At 40.3% G+C, this 17,717-nt stretch overlaps 2 protein-coding genes across 3 annotated transcripts; one reads left to right on the top strand and one right to left on the bottom strand.

Moving 5' to 3' along the window:
• Positions 1-639: 639 nt before the first annotated feature.
• Positions 640-16,883, bottom strand: TRAPPC3L (trafficking protein particle complex subunit 3L; the record flags this gene model as incomplete). The annotated part of the gene is made up of 5 exons (XM_084202214.1): positions 640-759; positions 1,818-2,003; positions 12,192-12,291; positions 14,917-15,014; positions 16,842-16,883. 5 exons carry the CDS (start codon positions 16,881-16,883, stop codon positions 640-642), a joined length of 546 nt encoding a protein of 181 aa, XP_084058340.1.
• On the top strand, positions 2,694-7,171 carry LOC311151639 (calcium homeostasis modulator protein 5-like; the record flags this gene model as incomplete). 2 transcript variants are annotated; one of them, XM_084202213.1, is made up of 3 exons in its annotated part: positions 2,694-3,233; positions 5,932-6,326; positions 6,435-7,171. In XM_084202213.1, 2 exons carry the CDS (start codon positions 2,694-2,696, stop codon positions 6,319-6,321), a joined length of 930 nt encoding a protein of 309 aa, XP_084058339.1. In that variant the 3' UTR covers positions 6,322-6,326; positions 6,435-7,171. The 2 variants fall into 2 exon arrangements, with proteins under 2 accessions (XP_084058339.1, XP_084058338.1); XM_084202212.1 differs by having other exon boundaries at positions 5,932-6,453.
• Positions 16,884-17,717: the final 834 nt, after the last annotated feature.

Genomic DNA, 17,717 nt, shown 5'->3' on the forward strand with positions numbered 1-17,717 from the left:
GCAGTTGTCAGAGCGCTGCAGCCTGGAGTGTGCACAGGACTGAGCAGGAGTGCCAGCAAAACTGCATGTGGGGCCTGAAGAGCTGGAAAAAACACAACCAGCGGCAGTGAAGACCCATCCCTCCCTGGTTTCAAAGACAGCAGGATGTCCAGCGTGGAGGATAATGAATGGCAAAGCATTACACATCAAAACATGCACCTGTGAGCGAGACACTGCCTACAGCAATCACAGCAGAGGAATCCTTTATGGATAACCACACACAGCCAGGAAAATGAAGCACCTCTAGCAGCCATGCTTTGAAATATTACTGACAAAATAGGAAAAGGTCATCAGCTTTACCTGAAAACAGTTGGTACACAGATGAACATTTAGCACACACTAAATACTGAGATAAAACTTCCACTAAGCTCAAGAGCCTGGGTATGTGAGAAGGAAGGGCAGATCATTTCCATCTTTTTTACTGATATCTGTGCCACAGCAATTAACATTGCTCTGCCCCTCCTCTTTGCTGCCCCGCTCTCTTCACCTTTCAACCAGCTGACTGGTGCAGCTGACTCAGCAATGCCGCTCTTACCCTGTCTTCTTCTGAAACAAAAGGCAAAAAATATCCCCCAGCAAGGGTTTCTCCCAATATTTCGTTCATTTGTTCCTTCTGTGCTTTCTGTCTTCAGGCTTCCTTAAAAATGTGATTCCTATTTCTGTCACAGCATCCCCCTTCAGCCTGTCCTGGAGGAAGGAAACTTCTGCTGCTAAGTGAACCTGGAAAGAATCAGGTCTGATCAGTTTAGCAAAGAAATGCCCAGTTTTCCACCCTCCTCCATCATAATGAGCTTTTTCTCTCTCTCTTACCACAAGAGGACCCCCTTTCTCAGGTTTCATTGGAAACGGATATCTAAATTGTTTTAAAATAGCTTTCCCAACTAAGCTATAACAAAGGAAGTTTATAGACACTGGAATTTATATAGCACATTACACTTCTCCTCAGTGCTTTGCTTTCTTCTGAGACCCTAAATTGCATACTTTGATGATTTTGGGATCACAGAATTTCCTAGTCATGTACTAAGACTTATAATACTTTTGCTACTTACTCTTGTATCAGATACTATAATTCTGAGGCTGATGTATGTACATAACAACACAGGGCTGAGTTTGTTGTTGGTTGAAATATAAGATCTATCACAAATCGGATATTGACAAAAAACATAAAGCAGCCCAAAAGTAATCTCCCTAAAGAAACTCTACAGGTCAGAAATTTTCAAATTATCCCCTTTATTTATTTCTTTGCAAAACCTTAAACTTAAGAACAAAATTTGGATTGCCATCAGATACACTTCTGATGCTTTGTTTTTAACATAATCCTCAGCCACATTTGGCTCTTTCTTTCAGCAGGTACCACGGTAACCTGAGAATATTATTTATCTTAACGTATTTGGAAAGATTCAGGGATGACTATTTCTGGCCACAGCTGTGCAGGGAAGTGTGATAGGCTCCAGGAGCAGTGGAGGAAGCCAACATGCCCCCCTGTCCCTCCACTTTAAGTGTTATCTCTCTTCCTGATCCCACCTGGCTTTTGCACCCAAGTCAGCCACAGAACAGACTGAGCAGCCAGGCAGGGACAGTGTGGATATGAGATAATCCATGTGCTTCTCTACCTCAGGATCCAGGATCAGCCTTGTCCTCTTTTATCTAGATATAGACATTTAACCCGAGAGGTTAAACAATACTGTGTTTCCTACTTTTATCTTAACAATGATTTTGTTTCCCTGTACTTCTGTGAATTAACAAAGGATGGAGAAAGCAGCTGTGCACTTCCTTACCATTTCCAAGGCACCTCGAATCACCCCACAGAGGAGGTTACAATAGCAAAGTGACGCTCGTTCCGCTGGCAGCTCCTCCACAAAGTCCACCAGTGGGTTTTTGTCCAGGATTAAGGAGAATTCATTCCCTGTGACACTATTGCAGCTCACACGAGGGGTGACCCCAAGGTACATCTTGAAAGCAACCTGCAAAAGAATGAAACTCTGCTGCTTTAATGTGTTGCGTGCAAACCAGAGGTGAAACTTTAGAAAGAAGCATCCTGTAGACCAATTTTACCCCAGGGAATTAGGGGGGGGGAGAGCCAGACAGGCTAGAAATCAAAGAACATTTGTCTCTTCTGTGATCAGCTTGAGCCAGCAATGCAAATCTAGAGCCATGTAATGCTCCAGGAAAACACAACAGAGAGCTGATCTTCTTTGAAGTTCCTTCATTTACAACCCCACAGAAAGTGGTTTTATTGTTATCCCTCGTCTGCTTTCAGTCGTGTCATAATGCTCCCTTGGGACCATTAGCATCTATATTAGGTCATTCACTACCTCACCAGCAACTTTTATAATCACAGCTCAAGATCTCACACAACTCTGATCTCTCCATCTGTTTGTTAGAAAAACAAACAGCCCACCAAGAACGAGCCTTCCAAGACTGCAAACGTAGTTGTTTACACAGAGCGCTGCCTGCTTTCTTTCCGCGCCGGGTGAACGCCGCTGTGGATGTGCCACATCTGGCCTGCCAGCGTTCTGCAGCAGTGACATCACGGCGTTATCTCGGCAGGGCGGGGGCGGGCTGCGCCTCCTCGGGAGAGCCCTGCCCCGCCGCACGCCGCTGCCAACGGAAAGAAACAGTCCCGATTTTCACCTCCTTAGTGAGTACCAGAGATGGATGCATTCCAAACAATCCTGAAGTTCTTTATGAACCGGAAAACCGCTATAGGTTACAGTTTTATGGCGCTGCTGACAATGGGAGGTGAACGTGTGTTTTCTCTTGTTGCTTTCAGATGCCCTTGCAGCAATGAAAACTTCAGGTACGGTTTGGTATTTCTCTTCTCGCCAGCTCTTGTTTTGCTGGTTATTGGATACTTCTTGAACAGCAAGACCTGGAAACTCTTTACAGGCTGCTGGGTGAATCCCAGGAAAATATTCCCCAGAGGGAATATCTGCCATTTCTTTTACGTCTTTGGACAGATCACTTTAAATGCTCTGGTAGCCCCAGTGATGTGGCTTTCCGTGGCTTTGCTCAACGGGACTTTTTACGAATGTGCCATGAGTGGCTTGAAAAATCCTGCCTACCTACAAGCAGTTTGCCACAGCAAATCGGAGAACTGCTTTGAAGAGCTACACAAGGTAGCCTGTGACAAAAGCTCCCTGCCCTTTTCAGAGAGTGATGAACTGAAAAGAACACTTCAAGCACAGTCCCAGGTAAGAAAAATGATAAACAAAGAGCATTATCCGGGCTGTACTGCTGCTGTGATTTATCTCTGGAAGATCCTGATGTCAGAAGTTTTGTTAAAGCTGTTGGCTTCATGTAAGCAATGCTTTGGCAGCCTTGCAAAATACAATCAATCCATCCTTTGGTTCAGTTTGAGCTGTTCCATGTTTTTTAGGGGTCCTCACTGGTGGCAGGGTTAGTAAGACCAGGAAACCTAAAGCTTTCTTCCTGAATAGAGATTGCTCTAAGGAGGGAAAAAAACCCCAACTGGATTGTTTAGGAGGCTGATGTCACCCCATTAAAGGGGTCTGTCCTATTAAAAAATTCATGCCACACTGTCACATTTTAAATCATTGTGATAACTGCAGGGAATTTTTTTAGGTCACTAATAGCAGAGAACAAGATTTGTGAAATATCTTTTGTCTGCCTACATTATGTGTTTCTATTTGTGTTCCTCATTTTTGTGATGACAAATGTAAGCGTGTTTTTGTCCTGCTTGGAGGAAGTGAGAAACAATAAAGCAAGCAGATCATGTAAAGCTGAGCTCTTACTACATTTTACAGTAATTGTGCCGTACAGTTTTGCTCTCTGCATTGTAATGCAAATAAATTCAGAGGCAAAAAATCAAAACAGTGGAGAGAATTAAAAAAAAAAAAAAAAATACAGAAAAGGAAAAACACTCTGTGGAGCCAGCAAGATTTTGTCAGGAATTGTATCCATCTGGAAGAATTTCCTTTCCAAGAGCTGGTTTTATTTTTAAAGTCCTCATGCAAATAGGACAAAGACTGCACTACAGACAAAGCAATTTATTTGATAGTTTTAGAAAGCAACAACAGATAGTGCTTAATACTGTAAGTTGTATGTATAGGAAACACTGAAAGACCAGGGATTCAGTTTTAACATGAGAATATATAAGTTCATTTTCCAAGCTGCAAGAAAATGAAAAACTCCTAAAAAGAGCCATTTCTCAAATACCCATAAAAATCGCTAGACAGTACAAAATGATTGGGAAACATAAAGGAAAGCTCTAACTATTCTTCCATACCAGTTCCTAAGAATAGTTGTTTGTCAAGCTTCTCTGTTTCACTTCCCTGAAGAAACTTTCTGTGTTCTATCAGCTAAACACAGATTTTTACTCATGATTAATTTTTTTTAACATCAGTGCAAGAGTTCATATGGGAGTTCACTCTCCATAGAGAGCATGGGAAATGCTCTCACCATTAGAGCATGGGAAATCAGTTCCAGTTCATAAAGCCTCTGAGCCCTAGCATATTTGTCCCACACTGGAACTTTTTCCAGTGTTTGAAAACATGTTTAATTTTTTTTTTTAACTTATCACAGTGGATTAGACAAGTAAAACCATTGGCTAGGCCAGTGGCACAAGGCAGGAAAAAATTGTGTTCACACTGCTACTCTTCTTAGGGGAGAATATCCCACAACAACCAGTTCGAGCACATCTTTCCATTCTCTCCCCTTGCTGAAGAAGTAATTATGGAAGTAGCTCTTTCTTTTTAAATGTTCTTGACAGAATTTTGTCCACATCTGAAGCTGTTACAGAAAAAAGGAGTTGAGTGATGCTGGTTAATTATGTAGTTGTTTTGTTGGAGTTTTTTTCTAATAAAAAGAAGTCAGAAAACAAAACATGTAACAGTGGTCACAGTTTAAAAGGCTGGTTGATCTGGGACAAAAGTTACTTGCCCTTTTTAGTTTTGAAGTTCTCCATGATTCAAAATTAGTAATTCTTGTTAGGTAGTTTTATGTAATGCTTTCAAGAGTTAGAAAACCATTTACCCTTTACCAAAGAGACACCAAAAGGAACAGTATTGAGAAGCCTCTATGCTGATGGATTTATTCTTTCTCTTCAGTCCTGTCTTGGTTTTAAAAGACAGGTGTCTGCTAAGGGAGGCAGGAGCCTTCCCTGAAATGGAAAATGTAAACCCCCCCCCCCTTTTTGAAATTAAGGGGCTCTCAGGAAAAGATATAGGAATAACAATTCTTTACTAAGAAAATTAAAAATACAAATGTAATAGTACAAGGAAAAAAAAGAAACCACTGACAGAGTCCGAATACAACTTGATACCCTGTGGGTCAGGGTGTTGGTAGCAGTCCCATTAAACGGTGGCTGCAGTCCTGGAGTGACAGGTGTGGTTCTGTTGAAGCAGTGATCCTGGAGAAGGGTGTAGGTTTTCTCTGAAGGTCTGATGGTGGTGTAGATGGGCCAGGTCTTCCCCAGGGAATCCAGTGGAGAAGACAGGTGCTCCTCTGGGAATCCAGTGGGAAAAGGCTGCCTGTGGTGTTCCTAATCTCAGATTATATCCAGGTAGGAATGCTTGGCTCCTTCCCCTGGGCAGAGCATCTCACAATGGGATGATGTAATTTTCATCAGTCATGCAGTGGGACTCACTGGCCCATGAACAGCAGCTATCTCCCGGAGGGAGGATTGGTTGTGGAAGAGATAAAGAAAACTGCCCAATTGACAGAAGATAACTGCCCTACCTTTAACAGATGGGAATAGAATAAACACCCTGATTTCCAACCTAAGACAAGTCCCCATGTGGATGTCCCACTAACATCAAGGCCAGCACCACATGCAAACAAAGTGTGGTCACCTTGTCAGACATTCATGATTCAAGTAGCATTTTCACTTGGGTCTTTTTAAACTGAAACTGATTTCTTTTGTCTTCCCAGATTTTAGGCTGGTGTGTGATAGTTACCACAGCTCTCCTTTCCCTGCTAACCACTTGCTGTGCCAGCTGCCAGTCAAAAGTCAGCCACCTCCAGCTGATGTTCTGGAGAGTGTATGAGGGGACGGAGAAGGAGCAACTGGAGCAGATTTTCCAGCTGTATGCCACCAAGCTGAGCGAGCGAAACCTAAAGTGCTTTTTTGAAAACAAGGAACCAGAACCTATTTCCCTGCCAGCTTTCCAGGCATGGGAAGATGCTTCCCAGCTCCACTCTTTCAGCAGCAGCAAACAGCATTATAGCACGATTCACAAGCTAGTTGAAGAAGGCCAGAAAGGAACCAGTGAGGAAAGAGAGACAATGCTGGACCTTGCGGACAGAAGGGAAGTACCATAGACCAAGTATATTTTCAGCTTTTTTATATCTTGTTTATATGGCATACTTCTATCTGGTTTTGTCTCTATGTTTTTTCACAATGCCTCTTTCTTCTTCATCATGTTTCCTCTCAGTCAGTTACTTGCTCCAAAAGGATGGAATGAAATTATGTCCCTACACGAGTGAAAAGGCTGCAGTACTCCACGGCACCCAGGGTTCATGTCACTGGCTCAGCATCAAGAGCTGACCGCACAAAGAAAGGAATAATGGCCTCTACAAGAGGGTTTTAACAATATGCTATGTAAAATGTTCTGTAGTGTGCTTGTCCTATGTAAATCTAGAGACTGTCAACAAGTAAAGTCATTTAAAGTGTATGAATATAATAACAAGATAACATGTGCCTTTCTAACAGCTAACATACAGAAAGTAAAGGTTTTCTGTCCAGGTAATTTCCAGGCCAATTGCAGGTACAGCCTTGTTTTGAGGCACCAGTGATCCCTCAAGGCTTCTCTGTCTTTGGATGTTTTGCCTCTGTAGAACATCTCCCTGTTATCTGCTCCCAGTCTAGACTTTCTCTTTGTATTGATATAAAGTTCTAGTTTTCAGCAAGTTCCAGGCACTGGGCGCAGCCTGTAGTACTCTGTGATATTGTTGTTTCTGGGCCTGCAGCCAGTGTACAACAGAGGACCTGGAAGGAAATTCCACTTTTTAAGACAAGAAAACATTTTTGCAGAAGACTGACTTCCATTTCTTTGAATATCCTTGGAAAACTTGGTGTCTGGAGCAAGAAGAACCAGCAGGTGAGGCCTGTCAGTGCCTCTGACAAACACACTTCAGCCCAGAGCCCTGTGCTTTACGTCACTCACTTGGAATTAATCACATGGCTCTCAGGGACTTCAGAGTATTCGCAAATGCTGTATAAAAGGAGAACAAAGTTACTTTCCCTGGGGTGGCTGGGCAGGCTTTTGTGCAGCATTTTATTGCCAGTCTCTCTGAGTCTGCAAAGAATCATAATTTTGCTGTGCTTGAATCATGCTCTTCTCAACAAACCAGGATATCCTGCCCAGCTGTTCTCATGCTCATTGGGTTTCTTCAGCAGGTAAAAGCATCCATATACAGACCATTACTCTTTATGAAATAAAACACAAGCGCCAATTCAACTCTCTGCTTAGAATTTTCTCCTTATGCTTTCAAGAACTTGTGACCTTTGAGACAATGTTTTAAAGTTTTTTCATCCCAGATGACCCACTTAGCGGCGTACTTAAAACATGTTATATGCTTAAATGAGCCTGCTGCAGCTGAAAGCACAGATGCAACACTGCCAAAATGAAAGTCACAACAGCAGATGTCTGACACTGTGCCTGGCACACAGACCAACCATTTTCTCCCCAGGAGCTTCTCCTGGTATAGTATCTACCTACTTCCAGGTTATATGACCCCTCCTATTTGTCTGGTTTTATCTTTTCTCATGAGAACTGCTCCAATATCTTCTGTCCAGCCCCATTTCGCCCCCTCCCTGCATACAAGGGGAGATAGAACACCTCCTAACAGGACAGCCTTGCTGCCTGGGCCAAATTTCCCTTTCCAAAACTGTCTCTCCACCTCCTTGCTCAGAAAATCAAAGCAAGTAGGGATGCAATGGGGAGGACAGCAAGTAGGTGAATGAGTTGATCAAAGAAATACAAGAAACAAGTGGGTTGAGGTAAAGATAAGGCCTCCAGTGTGATATAATAGGTGGGACACAGAGGCAAAAGCACAGCTGCTAGAGGGATGAGTAGGAAGTAGGAGTGATCCCACTTGGAGCTTTTGGAATTATCTTTTCCCTCAGAAGAAAGCTTAGGGCTCTGCACCTGAGTAGCCCAGGACATCTGAAACAGCAGCACTTCCCAGCCCTATCTTCTGCTTTATTGTGGAGGGGCAAATCCAAGATGAATTTCCCTCTCCTCCTCCCTTCCTGCTTCATGTTTGCAGGTAGCTCATGTTGAGAGTGTCTCCACCCCCGAGAGCAGCTGCTGAACGCTTTGTGCTGCAATGTGTGCCTGGTAGGAGCCCATCTCTCCCTGATCCTCATTCCCAGGGCTGTCTGACTCTTTTATCAAAACACCTGTGGCTTAATGCAATTTCCATGTGGATCCTAGAATACTTCTATGAAAATAGACTGAAATAACAGCCAGTTTGACCCTATGTTTCCAACTGGCATGTGGGTTTGAAAAATTTAACTTAGTCCTTCAAGGGGCTATTGCAAAAGCTGCTTTCTATCAACATTGTTCCTGAATTCAGCAGCTACCATGGCAGCTCAGAAAGAGACAGACTATTGTCAACACGGTCCAAAACAAACTGGAGAGAGAGAAAAACAGCCAACAAGTAAAACCAAACAGCAAGATCAACATTTTCTGCTGGAAATTTTAGATTTTGCATTAATTCTGCTACCCATCAAAATATGAGTTTACAAGAAAATAGAAAACTTCTGTTTAATCTTCTGTGCTCTGTCCCTCAGTTTAGTCTTTAAATTCTCTTAGCTCTTCTTCCACCACATATCTGCTGCTCCATCAAACTTGAAGTCTTTGTTATAAGAATAAAGACTTTTTAACCATGCTAAGCCCTCATATGCTCCCAATTTCATTTCAGCTGTACTTTGCATTATGGTTTGATGCATCTGTCCAAATTCTATTGTTAAAAATTCTTGTGTAAAAGAGAACTTGCATGGAAACTATGAAAAAGAAGTAGCTGGTTTGCAATGGAGTACCAAATTAAGGCCAAATTGCAAAGCTGTAAAGTGAAAATTGTGAAAATGTCTTGGCAGGAACAATAATTTAAGTGCATAGATAAGCAAATCAATGAATACAAAAGATTTTTTTCTTAAAACCAGGCTATAACTGAACAGCAACTACTTTAAAACTACATTTACAACTTCTCAGAGGATAAAACAAAGGTCTTTTCAGTCTTTGAGACTCCAAAAGACTAGAAGGTAAAATGAATGAGGTGGTTTAAAACTTATATCCCATAAATCTGGCTCATTTTTATCCATGAAATGGAAGAAAAAAGAATATCTGTTTAGACATGTATATAGGCTTGCCAGCAAAATGATGCCCATATAAAGCAAAACCTCACTTTTGAAAATGTTATTTGCAACTCTATGACACTATACATTGCTTATGAGAAAATAAGATCTAAGCAATCTGAATTAAAAATGTATCTCTGCCCTTTTTCAAAAACTCAGTCAGCATTCCATCTCTCTCAAGCAGCAAGAACAAAAATTGGTAACATCTTGAGGGTGCTCAGAACAGCCTAGAATTACTGAAATATTTAGGAAGCCACTAACTTTTCAGTCCCTCTACATACTGCTGGGGACTTTTCACTTCCAAACTTTTTATGCAGAAGTCATGACACCAAGTAAGTAAGTATAGACTCTTAAAAAAATTGAAACCATGATTTCAGACAACATAATAGTGAGATTAATGAAGGACCAGAATTCATCTGCTTAAAAGGGGAAAGACAGCCAAAATAATATTTCTGCTAGCATACTTTTCATTCTTAGTATTTTTCCAGTCAGTGTTTGGAAAGAGGAAGATATATCAACGGTGTTGCCATCTGTTGCCGATTCCAAACTTCTGACCTTTTCTTTACTCTCCACAGTGCAGCACTTCAGTGTCCTATTTACTGTCTACCACAGTAGGCTGTATTACTTAGCACAGCAACCTGCTTATGCATTTCCCTCTCCCTGCTGAGATCTGAAAACCACCATTTACCAGCTTCATAAATTCTGTCAGCTTCTGTCACACCTTCCAACTGGCCATATGTCAATGTACAGGGACCTTGTGTGGCAGCACCTTCCATGACAGGGGGAAGGACTTTTCCTGTCCTACAGCTCTGTGCAGGGGGGTGACACGGTTGGATTACCCCATCCTTTGTTATCCCCCTCCAGGGAGCTCTCTTCAAAGACCTCCAGAGATGTTAATTTCCTGTGTTCACAGGGTACTGAGTGTCCGCAGTAAAGCCCATCTCTGCATTCTGAATCCCATCTTGGACATTACTTCTTCAGCTGGGCTTTGTTCTTTGTTCTTAATATCATTCCTCAATTGGTTTCCATTTCTTACCCCAATTTGCCAGAAAGCCTACTTTTACATGTCCTGTTTCGTCTCTTTTTTAATTCAATCCCAACTGTAACCCTGCCAAGTCACAGGACCAACATGAGGAGACAGTGAACACCATGGGAACTCAGTGTAGAAGGGCTAACTTTGGCTCCTCATCAAAACTTGTTGGCCCTTCTCCAGGCCAGTGTAAATTAGCAGTAAAGCCCAGGCTTTGCAATCTGAACCAGTGGTGGAAGATTTAAGCCCCCAGTCACTGCTTTAGGTGAACCTTTCCTCCAGTATTTATTTCTTAATCTGGGAAGCTGGCTTTGTAGTCCTCATTTATGTTTTTTTCTTTTGCTTCATCTCTTTCCATTTCCACAGGGAACACCCACAGCCTGATCTTACAGACTTCTTTGTTTTCCAAAGAACTGAAGGATAATAGCTATGTTAACAGGAGGTTTGGCTTTAACTACTTGAATTGCTGAACTGTCTTAATTACTCTAACTTTGAACTGGTTTTACTCATTCTCAAACAGATTTATACCTCTGAAGACTTAATGCAGTTAAATATTTAAGCACTTTCTCCTGGCTGGGAACACTCCTGCTGAAGAGTTAAGGAGATCATGTAAACAGCTTCATGATTCTGAACTAAAAACTGTAGTAGAGTATTTACAGCTCCTTTCTTGGTCACTTCAGACATGTTTTGTTGGTATGTGTCTCAGACAAATGTGCTTGAAGATTATTTAAAAATTGTTTTGCCAAAGAAATGTGAAAATGCTGTCCATATCACATTTTGCCTCAGAAATGTTATACTCCTACTACAGAACTCCTTTTAGTTTGCTAAAAATAGTCTTTCAAAGGGACCGTGTGTGCTTTAATGTTTGTCCCAATCTTTCCAAGTAAATTTTTACTTCTCTTAATAAGCCTCTTTGGAAGTACAAGCTGCAGAGAAACTGTCTTTTTCCACTGTTAATTTCTCACTGCACTTTGCTGTTGAATACCATGTACTTAAGAATGAAGGTTCAACTGTAATAATGCATTTGTAAAGAAGGGAACTATGAGGAATAGGACCCAGAAAACCAGGTATCTGACATATATGTGAAAATAAAGTACCAATATCACCTTAAGAAGAATGTAAAAGTGAACAAAAATTTGATTTTGCAGCGTGGTATAATTTTTTTTAATGAGGCAGTGGATTTTAAAACAGTGAGTGAAATGCTGCTTGTCTGATCCATTTCATTCAGCTGTCTTCACCATTTCCAATGGATCGTCTACCCCAGCTCAGCTGCTTACTGTGAGGAACTTTTTTATGTATTCTTATTTAAATTTCTCTTTGAAATTCCCTGGAATTCTAACTTGCCAGAGGGGGCAAACAATCATTAGAAACCTGTGTCTTTGTTGTCTGACAGAAGTGTGAACAGCGACTCAATAAAAGGGAAATTTCCATCAATGTAAGTGAAAGTACGTGCTCTGATTTTCTCTTTTTGATTTTATTATTAGATTTGTGGGTAGTCAGGAAAATGTTTCTCTCATTTTCCTTTTTTACAGTTCTTCTTTGCTACCACTGAGATTTTTCATTTTGCAGAAAACTGCAGCTTATTCTTAATATTACCATTTTAAAGTAAAAAGATATCTAAGATAATTATGGCAACGATGAGAAGAGACAAATGGCAGAAGTAAAAATGTCAAAGTTTAACATCTTTATGAGACAGTTAAGACTTATGCTCCTAGGAAGGGAAAAAAGGAAGGGAATACATAATTTTAAGCTAAGATCATTGAATCTGATGACGCTTTAGAAAATGCAAATCTTATTTACCTGTGCAATCATGTCTGCCGTTTCAGAGTAACTACGGCACTTTCTCACAGCTGAACGAGCCAAAAAGTCATCAATGAGCCTTATGCCGATGCTGTACCCCCTGAGGAGGAAACAAGGAAAGGCAACATTGTAAATGGGGAACTTCCTTCCCCCTGCCATCTCTCTAATGCATCTCTTGCGCTTCCTCATCAAAACAGCTGCATGATCCTAATTGAGGGACTTAATGACAACACATTTTGCTGGTCTGCATTCCTCTTTCTACCACATTTTGCAGCACAGTGGGACTGCTGTTCATGCAGTCTTTTTAAGGAATCATACTTCTTTAGGCATGATAGTCCTGGCAAGGATGATATGAATTGTCTGCACAGTTTGTACATTGTCCACACGGATAGACACCAATCCTGGGCACCCTCGTTGCAGCATTCAGCTGCCATAGGAAGTGCACTCACACCTGATCTCTTTCACTTTCTCCTCTTACCTCTTCACCTCGTTTTTCACTCTTCCTTCACAATTACCTGTTTGTCTTTTTTTCTAACGTTATCTCCCTTCATCTAACTAGTTGACAAAGAAAAAAAATCCAGAAGTTGTTAGTTAACACATGTTACCAATAGGTAAAGCTTTATAAAGGGAAGGCCTTGGAACATGGCTCCAGTTACTTAGGCTGAGTAGAAGGGACCTATGGGAGAGTGACTCAGGTGGAATAAGATGAGACGTGAGAGATGTGAGATGTGAGATGTGAGACGTGCTGCATGACTGCCACATGTCCACATCCTGTCTGCATTGTGCTGCATGGTGGTTGGTTGACTTGGGCTTGTTGTGCCTTAAAACTGTGTAAACTGGTAACTGGCTGACTGCTTAAAAAGGCTGGGTTTTGGCAATATGGAGCAATAATCTGAACCTGCCTGGGGTCCCTGCATTGCTCATTACCGCAACAAACACAGAATTTTTGTACACTGCCACCTGCATTTTGTATTTAAAATACTACTATTAAAAAACAAACAAACAAAAAGGGATGGAAGAGAATGGAATTTTTATAAAACAAATATCCATTTAGCTCTGACACATAAACAAAGCTCAATAACTTAGTGTGCAAAACAGCTGTGACTCCAAACATTTTCTGAAAAATGGAAAGACATCGACACAAATGTTTTTTAAGAATGGGCACTCAGCTCAGAAATGTTTTAGGAAATTCTCCATTCCCAGTTATGTGGATGTTGGCAGTGTCTGCTTGTTTGTTAGAGTCCCTAGACCCTCAGTGAAGCAGCCTGAACTCTGTGGAGTTTCTTTCTGGTTTATACAACATCTTTGGCTAAAAGACAAACAATGAGCTGATGACAAAACCAAAAAGTGGATTTGGCAGCATGAAGATTAAAATTGCAGTATGTCATGTGTCTAGAAACAATTAAATATTGATCTATTGCCTAAGTATCAATAACATTGGCAAATGTGTCATCAGCATTTAGCAAGGTTTGTATTGGTGACATACAAGACTACTTAGATACATTTCTACTTTTATGCCCTAGATTTGCAAAGTCAAATTAATAACAGACTGGTAAGCAGCTACTTGGCAACTGTACAGTGAAAAACACCCTTCTCACTAGAGACTACACATGAACACAGAGAGAGATAAGTACACTGTCCCCACCTGTCACAGGTCTGCTGAGATGTGAGGTTTCTTTGTGAAGCTGGGCTGTTTCATAATCACAGAAGTAAAGAACATATTGTTTTAATGAAACCTATCATTATATAATCAAGTCCTCCTCAAAACAAAAAGATTTTATAGAAACAACTGCAATAATGAAAACATAAGGAGCAAAATCTGTCTCCAGATCTTCCAAAACTGGTCTCTAGTAATTTCTGCCATGGCATCATTGAAGAAGCCTGTGCATATTTTAAATGTATGATTTTCATCAGATCTGAATGAGAGATGAATATAAAAAAGTATCTGAGGGATATTATCCCTTATAAGTTTGTGAATAAATTACTTTTCTTTTTCCCAAACAATTTTTTTTTTTTTAATTTACTCTCATGGATAGTTATTGGACTACAGCTAGTTTGCAAACTTTCAGGTTAATAGTAAAGTGGTAAGGTTATTCTGTCCACTGTGATTTTTGTAAATCCACTTTGCATGTCCACTTTGCCCAGAAATATAAGCCTAACTGTTCTGCCAAAGGCCTTAATGTATGTTGACCAGCTAAAAAGTTGTTTCTTGCTGATTTTCCATTATATTTTTATTTTTATGGTAGTAATACCTAGGAATCTCATTCAGGAGGACAGGGTTTGTAAACATTGGATCTTCATTTTCCAAGGAGGTTATCCATGTAAAAATCCACCTTCATTGACATTTGGTGCTATCTCACTCATTGCTGTATGGTCTTTTAAAGGGGAGGGGCTCATTTGCCCCTAACCCAGTTAGGGATATAGGATATGAAATTTAAAAGATTGTATTAATAATTAGCGTAACTAAAGCATCAGCAAGGAACAAGTGAAAGCTATGAAAACAATCCTGACACTTTTCCTCAGAGAATTAAAAAGCTTATTGTTGATCTTCATTCACAAATTGGTGTTGTTTCTGTTGACAGAATATTGAAACTTTTCCCTGTCTTCTCTATAACCACAGACAGAATGCTGGAGCCTGTGAGATAACAAACAAAAAGCTGAAAGCTGATATATATGTAAACAAATAGCATTATGGATAAAACTGAACATTTAAAGCAGTACTTACATTCTATCTAAGCAGGCATTGACATCTTCATCTTTTTCATACTCCTTGCACAGCTGGGCTACCAAAGCCCCATATGTGAGTACAAAAAGTTCTCTGCTCTGTCAGAAAATAAGAAAATCAAAAATGAAGCAAGCTAAAATCCAACTCTTCCGTATTTTTAAGCTGCTGCTCATTAAAAGCAAGTAAAAAATAACATTTAAATTAATAAAGAAAATTTTGTCCATGGATGCATGATCACTGAAATCCACATTTCAAGCATGACAGATCCTCACTTGATATATTGATCCTCACTTGAGTTTGTAAGGGATTTTGGTTGTCAGAAGTACCATTTCTTGGTATACTCAGAGTTACTATTATCAGTAATTCTTGCATCTTGAGTGTATGTAAGCTGGATTGACAAATGCTGTCAAGTGTCACCCAAGAATAATAACAAACAGCAGCAGGAAAAGAGGCAATGAGCTATTCATCCTTCTGCAGTAGCACAACAATTCACAAAGGTAGGGTTGATCTGATTCAAATCATTAGCTGCTTTCTCTAAAAAAGTAAAAAGCAGATAAAAATGTAGCTCAGAATAATGAAAAAAATACTATAATTCAGGACAAGGGTAAAGAATAACAACAAGATGAAAGGGATGGTGAGGATTTCAGCTCCCAAGGAACATGGAGAGCAGCTGAAGATGCCAAAGGTATGTCTCTGCACTGGTCCTTCCACAAGCACTACTGTGTGGTCTTCAAGTGTGCAACAATTTGGAGGAAAGTTTCCTTCTCTCCCTTCCCTGTCAGATCACGTCCATGCACTGCAGAACTGTCTGTATTTAGCAGGAGTAGCAGCTGTCCTTTAAGTGAGAGATTGGGTTGACTCTTACTAAACTTCTTGGACAGCAATTAATTAAAGTGCTATAGCCCTCTGGCATGTGGTCAGACCAGAGCTGCTTTTTGTCTCTAGCCTGTGGAAAAATAATCGTGAATACCAATAAAAACAACAGAACAAATCACACTAGCAAAGTAAGAACAGCTGGGTGGAGAGTTCTGCTTCCTTTGCATCAGGAGTTTGGAGTTTAATCACTGTTGCTGTTTTAACAAGTCCCTGTTCAAAATCTTAAGCAGAATCATTTTCCAAACTCATTTTAGTGATAAGTCCTGTTTAAAAAAATATTTTACTCTTGGCCAAATTCTCAGTAAGAAGTTTTCAATGGAGTAAATGGATGTCATACAGGTCCTGTATTGCTTTGTTATTATTGTTCACCAAAAAGTCTCTGTTGCAACAAGAAAATTACCTCACAGAAACTTAAGCATAATATATCAATGTAATCAAATTTATCAGCCACTTTTGCAATCCATTGGAATACTTTTTGTCTGTAAACTTAGGTATATGAGCTGTAATTTCATTACACTCTTCTATTTGGTTTTCAGTGGAGACCTCCGTCCTCTTCTCAGAAATTGATACAACATTATCTTAAAGTCTTCAGGAATTTTTCCACTGCCCAGTTCCTGTCAAAAATCACCATTCACCATAGAGAAAGCCCTAAGGCTCTAAACTCCTGAAGAAAGTTTTGTGTAGAATCAAACCATTCAAGCATAGAACAGACATCTCCTTCTCTCCGTGTTTCATTGAATGACTATCTAACCACAGAGGTACATAAACTTACCTGGCATTTGTATCTTAGACCAGAAGCATTCAGACTTCTGTTTCTGAACAGATTGCAGTCTCAGAAACTTTGTGCCACTCTTTCCCAAGCCTGTACAGAATCCCAGCAATAGGAAGAGCAGCCATAAATGTTGACAGCAGCTCTGCTCTTGTGCCACGAATCTCATCCCTATCCTTTCAGTACTTTCAGATTGTTCAGAAATAGGAGTGTATAAAATGCATCAATAAAAGAATTGCTCCATGCACAATTTGAATAACACATTACAAAAATGTCTTACTATTTTGTGGTTCTCCTGCTTTCTTCCTGGTGACCGAGACATGCTGCTTGTGTATCTCCTGATGTATTTGATTGTCAGTTTATATATTTTCTTCCTCAAGCAACACAGTCTTCTCTCAATCCTCTTTCTCTTCTTTTTTCTCCTCCCTGCTCTTCTGTCTTTTGCACGAGATGTGTTTGCTGCAGCCTGTAATGCTGCTGATGCTCCTCCTATTCTCTGCGTGCACCGAGCCCTTTGGGAGGAATTTGACTGAACAGATTTGCCACTGTCCACAACAGAAATAATCACTCTGTCCATAGGAATGGTTTGCAATCAAATACACAGCTAGCACACATGGGAATCAAGCAAAACAGGTCGTACATTTTTAGGGACAGTTAATTTATTTTGTTGTTTCTATCAGACTTTGGTGTTTGGAGAGCTAAAAACTCCCACTCTAAAGAAGAAAAACACAATTGCAAGATACTGCAGTACAAGGGAAATAAAAATTGATTGTTTTCAATCTAAAGAAGCTTTAGTAGTCTGCCAACTCTTACAGCTGTAGTCTGGTGAGTTAACATATGCCTAAGTTGGGGAAGTGTGGCTTTTAAGGTACTGATACCACCATGTTTGTGTAAAGCTGCCAGGGCAGATTGAGAGAACTCAGCTTCCCAGAGGAATAAATTCTGTACCTGTACAGCTGCCAGCTTGTGCAAATGGTACTTTCACTAACCATGTTCCTAAGGGGTTTATAGAATTATTATTCTCTCATTCTTAACCTGTTATAGCTCCTATTTCTTAATATCCTTGCAATGAATATCCAGGCTTAGTTCATATATTTTTCCCTACAGTAAATTTGGCCTACGTGGTAGTTTTGATTTGCAGTGAACTTCAACGATG

The sequence above is a fragment of the Fringilla coelebs genome (genome assembly GCF_963513975.1).
Source record: "Fringilla coelebs genome assembly, chromosome: 3".
Taxonomy (NCBI): Eukaryota; Metazoa; Chordata; class Aves; order Passeriformes; family Fringillidae; genus Fringilla; species Fringilla coelebs.